The sequence below is a fragment of the Mya arenaria genome, chromosome 7, assembly GCF_026914265.1.
Source record: "Mya arenaria isolate MELC-2E11 chromosome 7, ASM2691426v1".
Lineage (NCBI taxonomy): Eukaryota > Metazoa > Mollusca > Bivalvia > Myida > Myidae > Mya > Mya arenaria.
Genome location: NC_069128.1, coordinates 45,870,358 through 45,893,364, shown reverse-complemented (window position 1 = coordinate 45,893,364; position 23,007 = coordinate 45,870,358). Strand labels below are relative to the sequence as shown.

The 23,007-nt window shown below is 33.2% G+C and overlaps 1 protein-coding gene across 1 annotated transcript; it reads left to right on the top strand.

Annotated features, from left to right (window-relative positions):
• Positions 1-212: 212 nt before the first annotated feature.
• On the top strand, positions 213-5,079 carry LOC128241894 (uncharacterized). Its single transcript, XM_052959015.1, has 4 exons — positions 213-345; positions 2,220-2,290; positions 2,460-2,602; positions 4,275-5,079. The coding sequence occupies exons 1-4, from the start codon at positions 276-278 to the stop codon at positions 4,363-4,365; spliced, it is 375 nt and encodes a 124-aa protein (XP_052814975.1). The 5' UTR covers positions 213-275; the 3' UTR covers positions 4,366-5,079.
• Positions 5,080-23,007: the final 17,928 nt, after the last annotated feature.

Here is a 23,007-nt window from a genome sequence, read left to right as displayed (position 1 = left end):
GGTATCTTAAGAATTGGCGTTATATAAATAGCAAGTTATATCGTTAAAGTATGTTTAAATTTGTATACTAAATTGATATAAAAAGAGGCCGACGTGCTTGCATCCGCTTGTTGTCTATATTTTCTTCATATCTTCTACCTATTTTTACCATTGGCTTTCGAAGTTTACTTACTTGCAAAAGGCTAAAACGCACCCATCCAGATCAGTCCTACCTAAATCATAACATATAAAGCAATGTGAGCGAGCGCTTGGCTCATTCATCCAGATTTGTCAAAATGCTTCGTTTTCTACTTTTGGGACTAATTGTGGCAGTGTTTGTTTCGCTTCCTTCTATTAGGACTGACGGTATGTTTCTCTTCTTAAGTCTTCGCAGAGACTTTTATTAACAATGAAAAATATTTTTATTGTGTATTATACAAACACCAGTGACAATTAGTCCAGATCGTTCAGAATAGTATATAACACCATTTGTTTTATTTTGTTCTATATTTACAGTAAGAGATAATTGATGCTTACAAATGGTTTGTGCGAAATAAGCATAACATCGTATATAATTTATAAGTTTGTTATAAGTTGTTTTAATTTTAACTCTTAAAATAATGCAAATTATGATAATTATATGATAGTAATAATAATAATAATATATGAGGAGCAGAATTACTATCAGTTATATCTTGTTTTCTAATCCTCTGAAACATTGTGATGTATTTCATTTCTATACATATAATGTATGTATGCTGAATAATCTTTAACTATACAGCTTTTGGTCCATTCTTATTTATTAAATTGTCCTTGGATACTATTATATATTATACCTCACATAAATATGTCCCTTCTTTGTATATATAAACTCGATCGGTCCGTATATCACTGTATTTTGATGAAAATCCAGTTTAATTCAGCGGTCCATATTATAGTATTGGGTGGTCCGGACCTCGCCAAAAATATAATATGGACCGCTGACGTCATACAACGGGTAAGTGCGGCTTGTTATATTCAAAATGACGAAAATTTGTAAACATTGTTAGCCTCGTTCAATAAAACACATTAAAATCGCTTTAAAACATATTGAATGGTAATGAAAAATGTTCGGTATAATATAAGGAATATAACATACCACTTCGGGTTTTATGACATTATAAATACTGGCCAGTCAGCGCCTCGGTCCATATACACTTCACTTTCGGTGACTGACTTGCCGGTCCTTATACTGTCATATGACCCTCCGTGGTGTGTAATATTTCTTAAATATGTCACTACGATTTAAATATAGAATATAGCATAAACTGCGTTGATATTTTTACATTTTTTGAAACGATCAATAAACAGTTTGAAGAAAATATAATAAATAAACAACCCTGACAAGCATAGCAGTGAAGCACTATAAACCCTTTTTAAAGACACAATGCAAATGCCCAATTGACAAAGCATTCAACAAGAGAAACACATGTATGAACATCACAAACACCAATACATTACACCATACACGGACCACTCCAGCATTCATTCATTTCAATTGCCATTAAGTTAAACAAAAACTGCTGTTTTTATCATTGAAAGTTGAAAAGTTTGTTAAGTTTATGTACCAAAATGTTTCAAACATATGCATACATGGGTTTCATTGAAAAATGAAAGTATTGCAGACATCTGACAATACCTTGTTAATAAACAGGCGTTTCTGTTTTATTAAACCATGTTCAAACACCATTTGGAACGATTGTGCTCCTGCTATATTTCAAGCATCTGTATGCTTGCGTTTGAATATATTTCTCTGTCTATCCTTCAGTATGAATGGCTGTGCGAAGTTGAATGATACAATTATGACCTGTTGTACTACCAATATTTTAATAACTACGAATTGCATTGTCATCTCTGTCTCTCCTTGGTACAATGCCGCGCGTAGGACCCTTGATGAAATGGTTCCTTTGTTTATAGTGTCTGTTTTGTCTAATGGCCCCGATTTAGTGCCATTGTGATAAATTAATTAAAACTTCATTATGTTAATCCATTGAAGCTAGAGAATCAACACACGGCATACATATATTTTGAATTTAATTGATTGAAGATAAAAAATTTAACTAGCTACGTATTCAATAACTCATAAGCCGAGCGGTGCTATCTATATAACATATTGCTACTATCAATCGCTGGAAAGTTGCTTAAGTATGTACGTGACCTTTGTCGGAGAAAGTTCGATTATGTAAATGATTCAATTGCAGATGCACTGACCGACCAAGAGATCCTAGAAGCGGATGAGCGACCCCTAGCTGGTCAACTCAAGGATAGAGAGGTAGGAAAAGAAACATGTTTGCTAACGGTTTTAATGCAGTTTGGTTCCGCTTTGATATCTTAAGCAAAGAGTCTAAGATATTAAACTATGACGGTAGGATAATCGCTACTGTTAAAATAAACTGCTTTCGTTATATTTTAACTGGTTCTGTTTCTGTAACGCTGTTTAGGTCCAGACAACTGGTAACAGCGAGATTGACTGTGATGGGAACCAGGAATGCAGGGAGTGTTTTGCCGAATGCGACGGTGATGAGAAATGTGCGATGGACTGCGTGCTGCACATTGGTCTTGATAGTGATGACAAACAAGGAAGGTCAATATCATGTCATTATATCAATTCGTTTCTGTCTGTTGGTTATGGGTACATAAATAATCAAGTATCATTTTCAACAAAATGATGTGTAATTGCTTAACGGTGGTAGTAGTGATTAATCCACACTTAATATATCCACTGTTTAAAAAACCACGAACCTATAGTCTGCTTATGCTTACAATTGGACTCGTTTTTCGGATAAACTTCAAAGACGAGTCATTTACCTCCTGCTTAGGCATGCTCGTATAATAACAAGATAAAAAGGTTGTTTCAGTTTAAGATTACATTGCATTTCACCTTTTGAATACAAAAAGTAAATATACGCCTGAAGTACATTGCGATATACACAGAAACGGGTGACCACACGTTTATTCAACGGCGCTAGCGCTACTGACTTATCCATGGTCTTCGGTCCCAGTGATTAGTTTGAGTCATAGTGCATATACATAGTTTAACCCCCCCCCCCCCCGGAGTAACACTGGTTCATAACCGTACACCAGCGCATACCAACTTCACATGGGAAATTTAGCGGCTTTACGAAAGACGATAAGTGTTTTGTGTTGAGGAGAGAAACCGAACCTGCGAGACAGGGTTAGTACTATGCCATTGATCCGCCATTAAGAAGGAAAAAAGAGCTTTTCTCTAATCCATATAATTTTATCGTTGTTAGTCCCAATGTAAATATCGTGTCAATTCCTATCATATGTACAAGCGGATATTGTCAGTGTTGGATTTGTTTATATACGGATTCAATCGAACCGATAATTTCGTTTGTGTACTGAGGAGTTTTGAGTGATTGTGCATTAAGCTCACCAACAAATTTGATTATGTTTTTTTGACAGACTCTCTTTCCTCTTTTTTTCTGTCACGATATGTTCTGTCCTTCCCACTTATACCTGTCTTAATATGTGCAGGCTCTTTTCATTTTCCGAAATAATTCAGGGTTTGTACCCTTACGTTTTTTTTAGCCGTCTGTGAAAGAGATGATATGGAAACTATTTCAGAGTTCTCAGAGATTTTGGTGAATCAACGAGGTTGCCCTTGGCCATTTAACCCTATTATGGCCCAAACAAATATATAATAGTGAAATAAGTGCATAATTACAATGAACATGCATGAAGCACATGGCGATATTTTGGACCTTCGGATATCAATATCACATTAATTATTGATGAAACAGATGCCGAAATATTGAAGTTGTCCATGTATTTCTTTCCAAACGTATGGATTCGTTAGTTATCCCTGTGAATAATGTACTTCTTTTTGGACGTAATGTGTAACATTCAATTCAGAATTTGAAATGCGCAATGCATGTTCTTACTTGTAAACACATATTTTACGCATGTTTAGAAATATCATCATGCCATTGTCCGTTTTGATTCCTCAGGTATCTGATAATAATATACCCAATAAAATCATAAGTATGTTTTAAGACCCCAAAATGCGCGATGTGGCTCAAATTATATGTATAACAAAAACGTTTTTTTAGAGTAGAATCTAGTTGTATTTTTTGCTCCTTCTCTCTGAAATCAGTAATTTAAATTTAACCGTGTTGGCTAGTTATACATATCTTAGTACTGAATAAGCAGTACAAACATAGTAAGAAATGATATTCAGAATCAACAGCGTAAATGTTTAACACCTTAGGTTTATTTTCTGAATCAATTTTCAGTGAAAGAATGCGATTCGGGAGATTCAGAAACAGGCCGGTCTTGCAGGCAGTCCCTGGGGGTTGGAGACGTTCATATCGGCATAAGCCATAGATCTGTCACAAGCGCGGTTTTTGTTGTAACAGAAAGGCTACAAAAACAAAACATGATTGATGAGGGGTTTATATCGCGAAAGAGTGTCTACGTACAGTGTTAATTAGTTGCCTGACGAACTCTAACTTTTGGAATGTATACTAATTATTATTATTTAAGAGGCATAAATCAGGTTGATACCAAACTATTAACTTTTTATTTTAATGAATTATTATTTTTAACTCATTTGACTTAAATCATCAAAGCAAAACAAAAAGATACGAAATAATAATGCACTAAACATAAAATAATTATTAAAAAATGAATCTTGTCATTTTAAGAAAAACAGCAAAAAACAATCTTTAACATTATTTTAGCTGTCACTCATATCCGATTTTGCTTTAAAAAAAACTATATTTTTCAAATTCTATCGACGCAAATTTGTATAAGTGTGCGAGATTTTGAAAACGGTAAGATTTCGAACTTTCTTTTTAATTTAATACATGCTAACGATAGAAGTGTTACATCTACCATTGTATATCACTAGTGTTAGCATTTTTCTTTAATTTAAACTTGAAGCAATAAGCATATTCGCTGTAATAAAATAACTTGCATGTTTAGATAAATTCAACAGCATCGTATATTTAATTAACATCCACCTGTAATTTTATCTTCGTATTTATTTTGCCCCAAATAATCCTGCCCCTGTCCTGTAAAATAAATTCTGAAAAACTACCTGAATTGTTTGTTTGTCCCCCCTTATAGACCTAAAGGTCAAATCGAATTTTAGGAAAAGGTCTTGAATATCTCTATGCAATGTTACATCAGTTTAAGCGCATCAAAATGGCACATAAAATAAAAGCTTTGGAATGTTTAACTTTCTTACTGTACGGTTAAGAGTTAACAAAATAGTATGGTTACAAAAGGACTTTGAGTTCAAATGTGACAAAACAAATGATTCCATCGTAAGCTCAAATATCCAGGCCGTCATGTCATCAGAGTTATGCGTCTAAAGGTGTTACAGTATAAAGAGTTTCTCAGACTTGAAACATAAAGTCGTGTAAGGTGTATAAATCGAGTTTCAGACCGGTTAATCAATAGCATTACCCAGTTAATGATTCTTTCAGATAGGTGTATATTTTATGTGGAAATACTGAGTACGCCGGTACACCAGTTTCATTAAAAGTCGAGTTTAATAAACGGCATGTGGTGTATTTATCAACTTGATAAAGTTTTTTTTTAATTATTAATGCAATATTTGTCTACCCCAGTACATCTACATTCCAAATGTGATGTTATTAACACACGTTTGACATATGACTAAATAAAAGATCAGAATTTTAAAATCGGGTGTTAAATTAATGAAAACATGTTTTTGCCCTGAAGTGATCAACCTGCCTGTCCGTCCATCGGATCGTCCGATCGTCCGCCCCTCTTTATGGCCATAATAATTTCTATAATTTATTGATTTTATATAAAAAAATCATCTAACCACCTACTTATGAGGTTTCATTAAAATAATGAAACCCTCATTAACCGTTAATTTTGATACGTCCGTTCACATTGTTTATAAGTGTGCTTCCTTAGCAACTTTAAAAATACTGAAAACACTTTATACACTAACCACTAAATATATTCTCTTTAATGATATGTAACAGAACCATTGCGTATCGATTGTCCTTTCTATGACCCTTAACTTACTCAAATTCAGCAAATTCATTTACTATTCATCAGAAGTCGATGTCCTTTGAACAGAATTGAATCAAACTTGAAGCATCATTATATGGCAGTGTTATGTTGTGAAGTGTACAACAACCATAACTCCGTGACCAATTATAACCAAATTGCTTTGATTAAAAAAGCATTATCCTTCAAATAGGTTTAATTTTCATGATACAGAACCTTTGTGTTTTTTTTCATTTATTTTCTTAGAAATCATATGATTAAATAAGCTAAAGCATTGAGATTTGTACATTGTTTTACCTTCTAGCTAGAGCAAACACAGCTTGGACATAGAAAACTATGCGAACAAATAATCAATGTTGTCCTTGGTTGAACTTAACCTATATCTTTGAGCGTTTTATTCAATTGGAAGTCAAAGCAACAAACAGCAAACATAAGGAAGGAAGGAAAACAAGAATATGACTTTGTTTAAAACATACGCACTTATAAGAATGGCGCCATGGTATTTACTAGCGTTTCCTCCTGCGTTCATACACAAAGAACATATTGATAAAACTAGAAAACAACGTCGTGGTTAATTGAAAAATCAGTAAAGCAGTCACATCGTTCTGAAACATTCATAGGCGATGCCTGATGTCCGTTACACCTGACAAAATTACGGGCGCTCCATACATCCGACAGGACGAGGAAGGTTTATTGAACCATTAAACAAGAGGAGCATATTGTTTCATGTAAATGTTGCCATTGGAAACATAAGTGACAGCCTGTACCCGAGACATATGGCTGTCCCGATGAAAACAAATACAAAGAACACTGACCGCAAATTTCTTTTCAATCGGCAATGTCATCACGGACTTTGCTCTCTTGTTGAAAGGGCAATTGAACGGTACCGACTAGTACAGTAGCACAATGGAGCAACCGTTGAAATATCAGATTCGGAATAAATGATCATAGACGTCAAGGAACGGACGGGTGGAAAACGACGCTCTGCGTATGAATAACTCGTAAACTACTAAATGTATTCAACAAAAAAAAAAGAAGTAAAGTAATTTGTATTATTTACATTGAAACATATATTGTGTCAGAGTTCTTCTATATTCCCTATCAAAGTAAATCTTGCAGTACGCATTGCAGTATCATGCAAATGCACATGAAAAAGAAATTTAGATACAATTGTATACATAATTTTATCATTTGTATCATTTGTAATAATGTCAAAAAAGCAACTGTTCCTAGAATGCAAAACTACTAAATATCGAGCGACGTTTTTTTTTTACAATCTATTTCGCAGTGCAAACCCCAAAGTTTGAAAAAGTTAACTTGAAATATATGCTTTGAAAGAAGTAAAAGGCAAACTCAAAATTTGATGGAATATGAACTGAATATAACAAAGATACAAACAGCAAGCATAGCATAGCAAACATCTGCATTTGAAGTATAAAAAATCACGTCATTTTATATCTTACCGATGTATTTATTTGCATTGAAACTTCCTATTGCATGTTATATGACACACCAAATTATCATAAATACTGCAGTTTAATGGAATAAATTAGGACTAGTTATTTAAGAGGACATTTTTTAATATTATGCTTAAATTAATCCAATGGTTGGAAAAACCTGCACACGATGATTACCTTGACATAATAACCCACATTATTCATGTAGGAACATATTTTGAACGGTCGTATATAAGCGTTCTATTGTATGATGAGGCTGCATTGTTCGAACAATCTATTTAGCAAATGCGCGCATACAGCTGAAACGTGCACAGGATGATGACCTTGACCAAGCCACCGACATTGTGCATGAATGAACATACTATAAACGTTCGTGTCTCTTATTGTATAGCTTTGCTCACAATGCGTTACTCATAGATGAATTCGTGGCATATATAATATTTTGATTACATAAAAAATATGGTTGTTAGTCACAATGACTGTAAATGTACAACACTTTTTTAACAGTGTTAAACCTGGCCATACTGCTGGAAGTGATAATTTGTTAAACTCCTTGTATTCTTTCTTTTCTTTTTTTGCATTATCCCTTTTATCGAAGTTTGAGAATGGAAGTATAGTGTCACATTTATTTGAAATACAATACTTCAGTTACATAAGGGTATGTTTACGGACACTTACGAGATACAATAGTTGCATTGATCACGTCGAGATTTTTTCTTTGTCCATACCCAATAAAATGTTAACGTTTAAAATATTGATATGCAACAATTGTGATGGTGTAAAATAAGCGCCTTTTTAAATACTGAATAAGCTGATACTCGACATCTCGTAATTTATTTTGCCATAAGGAAGAAGTTAAGTGCGGAATCTAATATGAAAATATGAGCAAATATGTGATGGTGTAACAGTATCTCCTTTTTGAATACTGAATTAGAATGATACTCAACATGTACAAGAAAAAACGCAAAATGAACAATAAAGAACGTTATATATACAAGCCAGAAGGCATGATGTACAAGTCAGAACGCAAGATCTACAAGTCAGAACGCAATATGTACTAGTCAGAATGCAAGAGGTACAAGTCAGAATGCAAGATGTACAATTCAAAAGGCAAGATGCAAAAGTTAGAACGAAAGATGTACAATTCAGAAAGCAAGGTGTACTAACAAGAAGGCAAGTTGTATAAGTCAAAACGCAAGATGTAAAAGTCAGAACGCAAGATATACAAGTCAGAACGCAATATGTACTAGTCAGAACGCAAGATGTACTAACCAGAACGCAAGATGTACAATTCAAAAGGCAAGATGTAAAAGTCCGAACGCAATATGTACAAGTCAGAACGCAAGATGTACTAGTCAGGACGCAAGATGTAAAAGTCAGAACGCATTATGTACTAGTCAAAATTCAAGAGGTACAAGTTAGAATACAAGATGTACAATTCAAAAGGCAAGATGTAAAAGTTAGAACGAAAGATGTACAATTCAGTAAGCAAGGTGGACTAGCAAGAAGGCAAGATGTATAAGTTAGAATGCCAAATGTACAAGTCAAAACGCAAGATGTAAAAGTCAGAACGCAAGATATACAAGTCAGAACGGAAGATTTACTAGTCAGAATGCAATATGTACTAGTCAGAAGGCAAGTGGTAATACTAAGAACGAAAAATGTACAAGTCAGAAAGCAATATATATATCTACAAATCAGACGGCAAGAATTACGAGGCACAATGAATGGACTACATGTCAAAATACAACATGTACTCGTCAGAACGGAAGATGAACAATTCAATACGCAAGATTTACTAGTCATATGGCAAGTGGTACAAGTCGGATTGCAGGTGGTACAAGTTAGAACGCAAAATGTAAAATTTCGAACGCTATATGTCCTAGTCATAAGGCAATATGTGCAAGTCAAAATTCATTAAGTATAAATCATATTGCAAGATATTCAAGTCAGAATGTAAGATGTACAAGTCAGAACAAAATATATCCAAGTCAGAATGTCAGATGTACAAGTTAAAATGCAATATGTACACGTCAGAACGCAAGATGTACACGTCAGAACGCAAGAAGTTCAACCAGAACACAAGACGTACAAGTGAAAATGCAAAATGTACAAGTCAGAAGGCAGTAGGTTCTTGTCAGAAAGCAAGATGTACAAATTAGAACGCATTATTTTTAAGTCAGAAGGCATAATATACAAGTCAGAACGCAAAATGTACAAGTCAGAACGCAAGATATGCAAGTCAGAACGCAAGCTTTACAAGTCAGATTGCAATTTAGACAAGTCGGAACGCAAGATGTACAAGTCAGAACGCAATATGTATAAGTAAGAAAGCAGGATGTACCAGTCAGAAAGCAAGATAAACAAGTCAGAACGCAATATGTACAAGTCAGAACGCAAGATGTGCTAGTAAGAAAGCAAGATGTACAAGTCAAAACGCAAGATGGACCAGACAGAACGCAAGATGTACTAGTCAGAATGCAAAAAAGTGCAATTCAGAAGGCAAGATATGCAAGTCAGAACGCAATGCTATATAATTCAGGATGCAAGATTGACTTGTTGGAACGCAAGATGTACATTTCAGAATTCAAATTATATTAACCAGAATGCAAGATGTACAACGCAGAAGGCAAATTGTATTTATCAGAATGCAATATTTACAATGCAGAAGGCAAGATGTATTAATCAGAATGCAAGATGTACAATTGTGAAGGCAAAACGCAGAATTGATGATGTACATGCAGAAGGCAAAATGTATTAATCGGAATGCAAGATGTACAATGGTGGAGGCAAAATGTATTAATCAGAATGCAAGATGTACAATACAGAAAGGCAAACGCATTATTCAGACTGCATTATGTACAATGCAGAAGGCAAAAGGTATTAATCAGAATGCATGATGTACAATGCATAAGGAAAATTGTATTAATCAGAATGCAATATTTACAATGCAGAAGGCAAGATGTATTAATCAGAATGCAAGATGTACAATTGTGAAGGCAAAAGGCAGAATGGATGATGAACATGCAGAAGGCAAAATGTATTAATCGGAATGCAAGATGTACAATGGTGGAGGCAAAATGTATTAATCAGAATGCAAGATGTACAATACAGAAAGGCAAACGCATTAATCAGACTGCATTATGTACAATGCAGAAGGCAAAAGGTATTAATCAGAATGCCTGATGTACAATGCATAAGGCAATTTTTTTTTAATCAAAATGCAAAATGTACAATACAGAAACACAAATGCATTAATCATTAATGCATTATATACAATGCATAAGGCAAAATGTCTTAATCTGAATGCAAGATGTACAATGCAGAAGGCAAAATGTACTAATCTGAATGCAAGATGAACAATATAGAAGGCAAATGTCGTAATTGGATTGCAAGATGTACCAAGCAAATGGCAAAATGTGTTAATCAGAATGCAAGATGTACAATGCAGAAGGAAAAATGTAATAATCAGAATGCATGATGTACAATGCATAAGTCACAATGCATTAATCAGATTGCAAGATGTACAATGCAGAAGGCAACATGTACTAATCGGATTGCAAGATGTACATAAAAGAAAGACAAATGCATTAATCAGAATGCGTTATGTACAATGCATAAGACAAAATGTATTAATCAGAATGCAGGATATACCATGCAGAAGGCAAAGTGCATTAATCAGAATGCATTATGTACATGCATAAGACAAAATGTATTAATCAGAATGCAGGATATACCATGCAGAAGGCAAAGTGCATTAATCAGAATGCATTATGTACATGCATAAGGCAAAATGTATTAATCTGAATGCAATATATACGATGCAGAAAGCATAATGTACTAATCGGATTGCAAGATGTATCAAGCAGAAGGCAAAATGTATTAATCGGAATGCAAGATGTACAATGCAGAAGGCAAAATGTATTAATCAGAATGCATGATGTTCAATACATCAGGCAAAATGTACTAGTCGGATTGCAAGATGTACAAAAAAGAATGACAAATGCATTAATCAGAATGCATTATGTACAATGCATAAGACAAAATGTATTAATCAGAATGCAGGATATACCATGCATAAGGCAAAGTGCATTAATCAGAATGCATTATGTACATGCATAAGGCAAAATGTATTAATCAGAATGCAGGATATAAAATGCAGAAGGCAAAGTGTATTAATCTGAATGCATTATGTACATGCATAAGGCAAACTGTATTAATCAGAATGCAGGATATACAATGCAGAAGGCAAAGTGTATTAATCTGAATGCAATATGTACAATGCAGAAGGCAAGATGTATTAATCAGAATGCAAGATGTACAATTGTGAAGGCAAAACGCAGAATTGATGATGTACATGCAGAAGGCAAAATGTATTAATCGGAATGCAAGATGTACAATGGTGGAGGCAAAATGTATTAATCAGAATGCAAGATGTACAATACAGAAAGGCAAACGCATTATTCAGACTGCATTATGTACAATGCAGAAGGCAAAAGGTATTAATCAGAATGCATGATGTACAATGCATAAGGAAAATTGTATTAATCAGAATGCAATATTTACAATGCAGAAGGCAAGATGTATTAATCAGAATGCAAGATGTACAATTGTGAAGGCAAAAGGCAGAATGGATGATGAACATGCAGAAGGCAAAATGTATTAATCGGAATGCAAGATGTACAATGGTGGAGGCAAAATGTATTAATCAGAATGCAAGATGTACAATACAGAAAGGCAAACGCATTAATCAGACTGCATTATGTACAATGCAGAAGGCAAAAGGTATTAATCAGAATGCCTGATGTACAATGCATAAGGCAATTTTTTTTTAATCAAAATGCAAAATGTACAATACAGAAACACAAATGCATTAATCATTAATGCATTATATACAATGCATAAGGCAAAATGTCTTAATCTGAATGCAAGATGTACAATGCAGAAGGCAAAATGTACTAATCTGAATGCAAGATGAACAATATAGAAGGCAAATGTCGTAATTGGATTGCAAGATGTACCAAGCAAATGGCAAAATGTGTTAATCAGAATGCAAGATGTACAATGCAGAAGGAAAAATGTAATAATCAGAATGCATGATGTACAATGCATAAGTCACAATGCATTAATCAGATTGCAAGATGTACAATGCAGAAGGCAACATGTACTAATCGGATTGCAAGATGTACATAAAAGAAAGACAAATGCATTAATCAGAATGCGTTATGTACAATGCATAAGACAAAATGTATTAATCAGAATGCAGGATATACCATGCAGAAGGCAACGTGCATTAATCAGAATGCATTATGTACATGCATAAGACAAAATGTATTAATCAGAATGCAGGATATACCATGCAGAAGGCAAAGTGCATTAATCAGAATGCATTATGTACATGCATAAGGCAAAATGTATTAATCTGAATGCAATATATACGATGCAGAAAGCATAATGTACTAATCGGATTGCAAGATGTATCAAGCAGAAGGCAAAATGTATTAATCGGAATGCAAGATGTACAATGCAGAAGGCAAAATGTATTAATCAGAATGCATGATGTTCAATACATCAGGCAAAATGTACTAGTCGGATTGCAAGATGTACAAAAAAGAATGACAAATGCATTAATCAGAATGCATTATGTACAATGCATAAGACAAAATGTATTAATCAGAATGCAGGATATACCATGCATAAGGCAAAGTGCATTAATCAGAATGCATTATGTACATGCATAAGGCAAAATGTATTAATCAGAATGCAGGATATAAAATGCAGAAGGCAAAGTGTATTAATCTGAATGCATTATGTACATGCATAAGGCAAACTGTATTAATCAGAATGCAGGATATACAATGCAGAAGGCAAAGTGTATTAATCTGAATGCAATATGTACATGCATAAGGCAAAATGTATTAATCAGAATGCAGGATATAAAATGCAGAAGGCAAAGTGTATTAATCAGAATGCATTATGTACATGCATAAGGCAAAATGTATTAATCAGAATGGAGGATATATAATGCAGAAGGCAAAGCGTATTAATCTGAATGCAAGATGTACAATGCAGAAGGCAAAATGTATTAGAAAGAATGCAAGATGTACCAAGCAAAAGGCATGACGTATTAATCAGAATGCAATATGTACAATGCAGAAGGCAAAATGTATTAATCAGAATGCATGATGTACAATGAAGAAGGCAAAATGTATTTATCAGAATGGAAGATGTACAATGCAGAAGGCAAAATGTATCAATCTGAATGCAAGATGTACAATACAGAAAGACAAATGCATTAATCAGAATGTATTATGTACAATGTATCAGACCAAATGTATTTATCTAAATACAAGATGTATAATGCAGAAAGCAAAATGTACTAATCAGAATGCAAGATGTACAATTCATAAGGCAAAATGTATTAATCAGAATGTTAGATGTACAATGCAGAAGGCAAAATGTATTAATCTGAATGCATGATGTACAATGCAGAAATCAAAATATATTAATCAAAATACAAGATATACAATGCAGATTTAATATGTACAAGTCCAAAGGCAAGATGTACTCGTCCGAACGTAAGATGTTCAAATCAGAACGCAATAGGTACAAGTCAGATTGCAAGATGTACATGTCAGGATGCATATGTACAAGTCAAAATTTAGGATGTACTTGTCAGAACGCAAGCTGTGCAAGTCCAAACGCAAGATGTACAAGTCAAAATGAAAGATGTAATAGTCAGAATGCAAGATCGGAAGTCAGAACGCAAAAAACTTCATTTAATTTAAAAATAGACATTATTACAGAAAGAGACTAAAGATGAAACTATTTGACTGACCGTATACACTACAGTATTAGAAAACAATATTCGAAATAACGAACATGCGAGCAAAATTGTAATTCCTTTAAGCTTGTATTTCTGAATATTATCTATCGTCGATGCTTAAGTTTGATCCAAGCTACATTGATTTACTTTTTTTTAAACTTTAAGATATATTGTAAAATTTAGAACGATCAAAATAGAGCTGAAAATGATATATTTGAGGGTAGAATGAAACAATATACGCGTTAGGTCTATTATAATGCATGATCCATATATCTGTTTACTAATTCAAATACATAGTCTGCATGCGCAGTTTATTTTTGAGCAATATTAGGAGCTTCGTAGTCAAGTTTTTTAGACCATTAGATAACATATGTTATGGTACGTATATATTTAAATTGTTAAAATGTAATATTTACTTTACTAAGCACGTTTTGCCACAATGTGAAGACGATAATGTCATGGTCATAGTACCCGATCATTCTCCATGAACATGTAAGTAAGCTGGAGGAGGGTATTTTTAAAATATGTCCAAATTGCTGAAATGCTTAAACGCATTAAATGTCACCTGATCTCGTTTGTAATAAACGAGCATACAATCATGGTTTCACAATATGACCGAGTTGGTTTTCTATAAGCTTAAATGTAAATGAATCAAAATAACTTGGGCCGATCTTTGTGTGCACCTGAGCAGGTATAAATATAATACTAGATCCGTTTTCGTTCGTAAAGTTACCTGGTTATATTAAATTTATATTTATTTTTTTGCAATTTGCAATTGTAATACCAAGTTTGCATGCTATTGTTACAACGATAAATGTTAAATTTTCAAGTTAACAATTCATACCCGCAGCCATTTGTAAACGACATGCATAAGTTGTTCAAAGGTTATATTTTGGGAACTTTGCATAATTATTATTACTATTATAATTATTATTATTATTATTATTATTATTATTATTATTATTATTATTATTATTATGAATATTAATAATAATAATAATAATAATAATAATAATAATAATAATAATAATAATAATAATAATAATAATAATAATGACTTTGTTTCATGAAGATAACACAAGATATATATGTATATTATTAAAAAGTGGTCATCAATGGATTCTACAAACATGTAAGGTTACATTTTTCAATCAAACAATAACAAGCAAGACAGTATTCAAACACAAAAATACAATGTTCAAAATTATGAAAGACAAAAATAAATTGCATTTAAACAAACAATTTAAAAAAAAAATCATTCACTCAAGTCATTGTTTTCTCGTAAGGAGTTTCTTGAATTGTGATTTGGATGCAAATAAGGATGATGATTCTTGAATAAAGAGCAGAATAGAATTCCATACAAATTTAGCATTAGTAAATGACTTCATACCATAGTAAGTCTTGTAGCAAAGGGACCTTAAATCAATATGTGTGTGAGTAGTTTGTGTTTATGGTAAATGAAATTACTTTACGTAAGAATTCAGGCATGAGACCATGCAAAACCTTGTAGTTAATGATCCCAACATTAAATTTACATCTATTATCAAACGATAACGATATGAAATCCTTTTAAAATGGACTGAATGACGTTTGAACAGGTTTTCGTAACTTTATATTTGGAGCTTTATAACTTGTGTGGAAAAGTATACATCTCCTCCATTCAAAACAACAATTGTCCATTGTGGATAACATAAACGCATTGTAAAATAGTTTTTACATGTCATAGCTCAAGAGGTTATCAATTCGTTTTAGATGAGCTTTTTTAGAATTCTGTTCCCTACAGACATTAAAAACTTGCTCTTTCCAATTCATTTGGATATTATTAATAACAACTGTATGTCTTGTTACTTGTTCAATAATCGTATTGTTTTAAAACAATGACAGGGAGATGGGTTTTGATTAGTAACCTTTGTTGATCAACATACATTTAGATTTTCCCGAATATTAGCACGTAGCTGTTAGAGCACCAAGAAGCTACTGAATCCAAATCGTTCTGCAAAGTTTTTTGTGCACATCTATCACTCCATAACCCGATGTATGCAAGGTGGAATCATCCACAAAGAGCTGAATACAGGAATTATTGAGTTTAAGGTATATATTATTAATGTAGGTCAAAAGAAGAAGAGCTCCTAGGATGCAGCCTTGTGGAAAACCACTTTTGATAAATTGAAATGAAGATTTTATACAGAAACTCATTGTCGGCGCATTTGTAATTATGACATTATAAGCTGAAGGCTAGAATCAGAGAAATGATATAGACTCAATCAGTTAATAATGATTATTGTATACACATTGAACTATCAAGAAACAGTTCGGTTTATTTGACCAAACTAAACGATACACCAGTTTTAATCAATTAATTGTCAAACACTCAAGTCTGTTGGTAAGACTGTATTCGTGTAATTGGTCTTTATTCACGAGGTATGTTGACTGACCAGGTATTTCCGAAATAAATACAACTTATGTTAAACGAAGAATTATGTGTTTCCATTATTTTGATACACCTGTATATCGCTATGTCATTGTTCTAATTATCAATATATGTATACATAGAACTATTCTGCAAATTTGAGAACTAATTTTACAAACTTAAGTCTGAATGTGTTTGGCCTTTATATTTCATTCATTTATGTTACATTTAAGTGCTTTGTATAATCTTGTTAAATATAGCTTCTGCGTCTTACCTTTGGGTCATAAATCAATGCCTCACGCTAGGAAAGTCACGCGAGTTTCCATTTCAGATTTGCAGTTAAGTGTTAAAAGCATCCGGTATAAGTTTTTAATTATTATTTTAGATATCATCTTCAAATATCGCGCATATTAAGGACAAAGTTAATAGTCCAGAGTAAATACAAACCATGAAAGAACTAGCTCTTATTTCTAACAGGGTTCTTTGCACTAGCGGATCCAAGGCGGAGGGAAGTGCACCCGGTTGCAAAACCCCTAAAATCGTCTATTACTATTTTGTAAACGTCAGAGAAAAACTATAAAACGTGATCAAAATTCATAATTTCGGACTAGAAATTGTAAACCCCAAACACCCTTGCCAATACTTTATACAATTTTTTATTTCGGTTCGGAGTGAGGGACAATGTCAAAAATTTTATGCCCCTGAAACGTCATTTCCTGAAGTCGCCCTTGCCTTGTTTTGCGATTTGCGAATGCGAACCGCCCTCTCCCCGCTCCGTAGACGGACGGTTTACATGTTTAATTACTAGATCAAAGCGACGATAGTAATGCATGTCCTCGCTAGCATATTCGGTGCGGGCGCACACATTGCGCTCCACTCCTACCCCTAACATCATCTGTTTTTAATTTTATTGTCATATTTGGAGAAAGGGGTATTAAAATAAGCTGATAATGCATCATTTCAGACTCGAAATTATTAGAAATCCAAATCCAACCCTGCCAACATTTTAAACCATTTATTAGTTTTGGTTCTGAAGTCGGGTATAATGTCAAAAGTTTTTGTCCCTACCTTACGCATCCTCTAACGTCCATTCCTGGCTCCACCCCTGGTACTTGAAATACGATTGTTGAGTCATAATTGCCAAGTTATATGGTATCAATCATCAAAATAAACAGTTTCGAGTGAGATTTAAACGTACTCTGTATACAACATTTTAAAGCTCAGATTTACAAAGTAAAGATCAACTGTGTTTCTTCCCAAATTCTGCCGTTTTAAGGGACTCGCTCATGTTTCGGCAACTAAAATAATTTTCCCGTAATGCATCTGAAAACACTTATATTATAATTATTTGACTCTTTGCTACCAAAATTGTAAAAAACAAACAAACACAATTTAGAACACACTCTTGCTTACAGTGAATCGACTTCGGTACAGATTGGAAAACGTTGGAAAACCGATCTATTATTCAATCGCCCACATGGACATCATATATATATATTTATTGAAAATATTGGTAGCATCACGTTATAAGGTTAATCAACAAATCATGCTACAGCCTTTGCAAAAGTTACGCACTCTCTAACGTCCATTTCTGGATCCGCCCCTGGTACTTGTGAAACGATTCCAGACATGGAAATTAGCGTTTTCGTGTGGAATTTAAAATTACTCTGTATACAACGTTTTAAGCTCTCATTTAAAGTTTGTGATCGACTGAGTATCTGCCGAAACATTGCCGTTTATACGCTTCTGTTTTGGCAACTGAAATATTTTTCCCGGAATGGATCTGTCAACAATGATTTTAAAATCATTTGACTCTGTGATACCAAAATTGTAGAAAAAACAAGCACTTTTAAGAATAAATTCTTGGTTAGAGTTTGGAGCGAAACCACGGCAGTACAGTAAAGAAAAATATTTTATTCAATGTATTTGTTAAAAATATTGGTAGCATCACACTATAATTACAATCAAAATATCATGCTACAGCCTTTGCAAAATTTTGTGTATACGCACAATAATGCTTCAATGTACTCATAATTGTAATACTAGTGTTGAATTAGTACGACTGTTGATCAATGTAACTGATACAACCTTTTTTAGGGTGGGTGTACACGTAGATACTTGTCGATGCTGAGGCTCAAAAATCCTGAAAATAATTTAAATAACCAAAAAGTTGGCTCCTGTTTACAGAACCATTTGAAATGGGCGATTTCTAGCATAAAGTATTACATTTTAGATTAAGTTATAGATATTACATTAATACATATTTGGACACAAAACTCATAAGTCACGTCAGGGACCAATACAGGCTCGTCATAATATACAATGTACAAACTTCAGGGATAGGGCACTATTTAAAAAGAAAAAAAATATACACCGTGAGTGATGAAAAGTGAATGAAGCCACTCCTGCTTAGGTTTAAAAATACACAATAAAAGAAGAAAAAAAAACTTGCTTTACAATTTACGTCGGTTTGGCCTAATATACGTCCATAACCGACATAACATAACCAGGTAAGTCGGTATGACATAATACAGTTATATAGCCGACAAAACTTAACTAACTTAAGGTAAGTCGCTATGACCTAATGCAGTTCATTAAGTAGGACATTCTACTTTTTAGCTACATGCTAGTTAATGTGCCATTGATTATCTCAATTAAAGGGTGTTTATCAATCAGTATTAAATGTCATACAGCATGTGTAACATAAATCCTTTTATGTTTAACATTACAAATATAGACATAGAAAGATCATACCGAAGATTAAGCATAATTCCTGTTAAAGCATACTTACATAAACTTGTCATGTTACACCCTAGAACGTAGTTTCGCAAGTAAAGTGTAAACAATAACAAGAGCTGTCACAGAGACATGCATGGATCACTGTTAGATAAGATTTCAATGCAATTCATGATGTGCTTAGATATTAACATTAATATGGTTACATTGAAAATTTCAACCAGAATTTTCAATTCTAATAATGAAGGGCAATTATTTGCAAAATACAGATATCTTGGTTATTCAATTACGTTGAGTGGTTGAATAACATTCATGCAATACATCGAGTAGTTGCTGAGAAATTACCCTATGTGTGCTTACACGCAAACCCTTAACCAGAATTTCTATGTCGAATAATAAAGGGCAATTATTTGCACTAAATGAAAATAGAGTTATCTTACATGGTTAATTAAGTAGGTTGGATGGTTGAGTACCATTGTATCAAGTCTGAATAAAATACTTCAAGTAGTTGCTGAGATATTTACCTATGTGTGCTTGCACGCAAAACCTTAACTAGAATATCTAAGTCGAATAATAAAGGCCTATTATTTGCATAAAATTTACCTATGTGTGCTTGAACGAAAAACTTTAACCAGAATTTCTAAGTCGAATAATAAAAGGCCTATTTTTTGCATTAAATGCAAGTTAGAGTTATCTAACTTGGTTAATTACGTAGGTTGGATGGTTAAGTACCATTGAATAAAGTCTCAATGCAATACCTCAAGTAGTTGCTAAGATATTAACCTATGTGTGCTTGCACGCAAAACCTTAACCAGAATTTCTACGTCGAATAATAAACGCCTATTTTGTTATTAAATGCAAGGTTAATTAAGTAGGTTGGATAGTTAAGTACCATTGTATAAAGTCTCAATGCAATACCTCGATTAGTTGCTGAGATATTAACCTATGTGTGCTTGCACGCTAAACCTTAACTAGAATATTTAAGTCGAAAAATAAAGGCCTATTATTTGCATAAAATGCAAAGTAGAGTTATTTAACTTGGTTAATAATTAGGTTGGATGGTTGAGTACATTTGTATCATGTCTCCATGCAATAACTCAAGTTGTTGCTGAGATATTAACCTATATGTGCTTGCACGCAAAAGCCTAACCAGAATTTCTAAGTCGAATAATAAAGGCCTATTATTTGCATTAAATGCAAAGTAGAGTTATCTAACTTGGGTAATTTAGTAAGTTGGAAGTTATCAAGTCTCAATGGAATACCTCAAGAAGTTGCGAAGATATTATCCTATGTGTGCTTGAACGAAAAACTTTAACCAGAATTTCTAAGTCGAATAATAAAAGGCCTATTTTTTGCATTAAATGCAAGTTAGAGTTATCTAACTTGGTTAATTAAGTAGGTTGGCTGGTTAAGTTCCATTGAACAAAGTCTCAATGCAATACCTCAAGTAGTTGCTAAGATATTTACCTATGTGTGCTTGCACGCAAAACCTTAACCAGAATTTCTACGTCGAATAATTAACGCCTATTTTGTTATTAAATGCAAGGTTAATTAAGTAGGTTGGATAGTTAAGTACCATTGTATAAAGTCTCAATGCAATACCTCAAGTAGTTGCTAAGATATTAACCTATGTGTGCTTGCACGCAAAACCTTAACCAGAATTTCTACGTCGAATAATAAACGCCTATTTTGTTATTTAATGCAAGGTTAATTAAGTAGGTTGGATAGTTAAGTACCATTGTATAAAGTCTCAATGCAATACCTCGATTAGTTGCTGAGATATTAACCTATGTGTGCTTGCACACAAAACCTTAACCAAGGTGTGACGCCAACGCCAACGCCGACGCCGACGCTTGGGTGAGTAGTATAGCTCTCCATATTTTTCGAATAGTCGAGGTTAAAATAATATTTACTTCTTTGTTCCATATTAGCACTCGACAAGCGGGTAAATGCGTAGTCATGTCATATGATCTCGATAGAAAGTATGCATCTAGGTAGGAAATAAGCTCACGGGAGGAAACTAGAGTGTAATATGTAATAAAATGGATATCTTGTGTAATCGACCATGTAATCATTGTTTTCAATTACTGTTCTCACATTCGAGTATGTATCAGAATAACCGTTTTCGTGGGGTGTAAGTGATTCATTTTCTGATGTGAATAAAACACATGTTTACCGTTTAGAACAGCGTATGCTTTTATACAAAATAACTAACTAGAGTGAATTAACTGACATTGAACTGATGGGATATAATGAATAACTGTTATATTTAGGAGTTATATATATATAACTATCCAGACTGGCTATTGTTTAAAATGCCAATTTACAAATATATATAATCATCGCTAATCTCATCCTATACGGCATGAACTTGGGATGTAATTACTGTATAATTTTATAAAAGTACAGAAAGCCTATACCGTAATGCATATTTAAAGCATCCAAAAGAACATTTTGGTTCAATTATTGGACACTTATTATTCGTTTTCATTTTAAAACAAAATAAAAACAATAAAACTGTTTGGTATCTGATTTTTCTGGGATTTCTTTACTGTTTTGCCAAGTCTAACGGATACACATCATAGATCTTATTTGCTGTATTGGTATGTTATCACACGCTATCAGAATAGATTTTGGATAATAGTAAATACCACCCCTTAATGCTTAATTACTGAAGCTCGGAATTATAAACATTATAGTTTTCTCTTACATAAGTTTCAATACACTTTATATTAACGTTTCAATTTATATATATATGTAAGCAAGCTTGGTAGTAGTGAAGATATCATTATTACTGTGAGGGTAAATAAGCATTCACTGTCTCACACCAAGCTATGATATACCAGGCATGGTTTACTTAATGAACATAGCATTAAACTAGTTCTTTTTATATAAGATAAACGTTTGTATGGATCAGGTGTTATTTTGGTTAACAGAATAAGTTTCGTCATTTTTAACATCGTAATCTTAAATATGTTCTCTTTTTCGCATTTTCAACTCGAAGCTATTCTACCAAAGATATACCAAGATAGGGACAGTCTGAAATTAAAACGCTTATATTTTAATATCTGCAATATTTGTAAACCTGTGGTGTAGTAGTCAGGTATGCTTGCAGTACTTCAATTAAAATCGGTCATACCATTAAGTCTTACTGGACCAAATAGTAAAATTTGTACATCCAATGCCTCTAGCTTTCGCTCCTGATAATTATTTGAACAAAAACAAACAATGAGAGAAATTTCTTCTTATTTTGCAAAGGTTAAGAAAGACATATGATTGACCAGTTTTATGAAACTGAAATATAAGTTGTTAAAATTCAAAGTTTCAAAGTGTATGTTATGCCAGAAATGTAAATAGTATTTAACAAAGATGAAATTTATTTTCGGCAAATGTTATCAGGAGCACCTCATAACATGCAATAAAAGGAAAAGGAAACACTAATGAATGGAAAACGATTGGAGGACGATTGAAACTCGTTTCTGGACTTTTTGATAGGTAATAATTTGTAATATTTATTATTTTTTACTGTTTAATATAAATATTCAGAT

What these genes read in the sequence shown, in the direction of transcription:
- LOC128241894 (XM_052959015.1), top strand. Translation starts at nt 276, where the DNA reads ATGCTTCGTTTTCTACTTTTGGGACTAATTGTGGCAGTGTTTGTTTCG. An exon ending in TCCTTCTATTAGGACTGACG is followed by an intron (nt 346 to 2,219) that starts GTATGTTTCTCT and finishes ATTCAATTGCAG; the next exon opens with ATGCACTGACCGACCAAGAG. An exon ending in GTCAACTCAAGGATAGAGAG is followed by an intron (nt 2,291 to 2,459) that starts GTAGGAAAAGAA and finishes AACGCTGTTTAG; the next exon opens with GTCCAGACAACTGGTAACAG.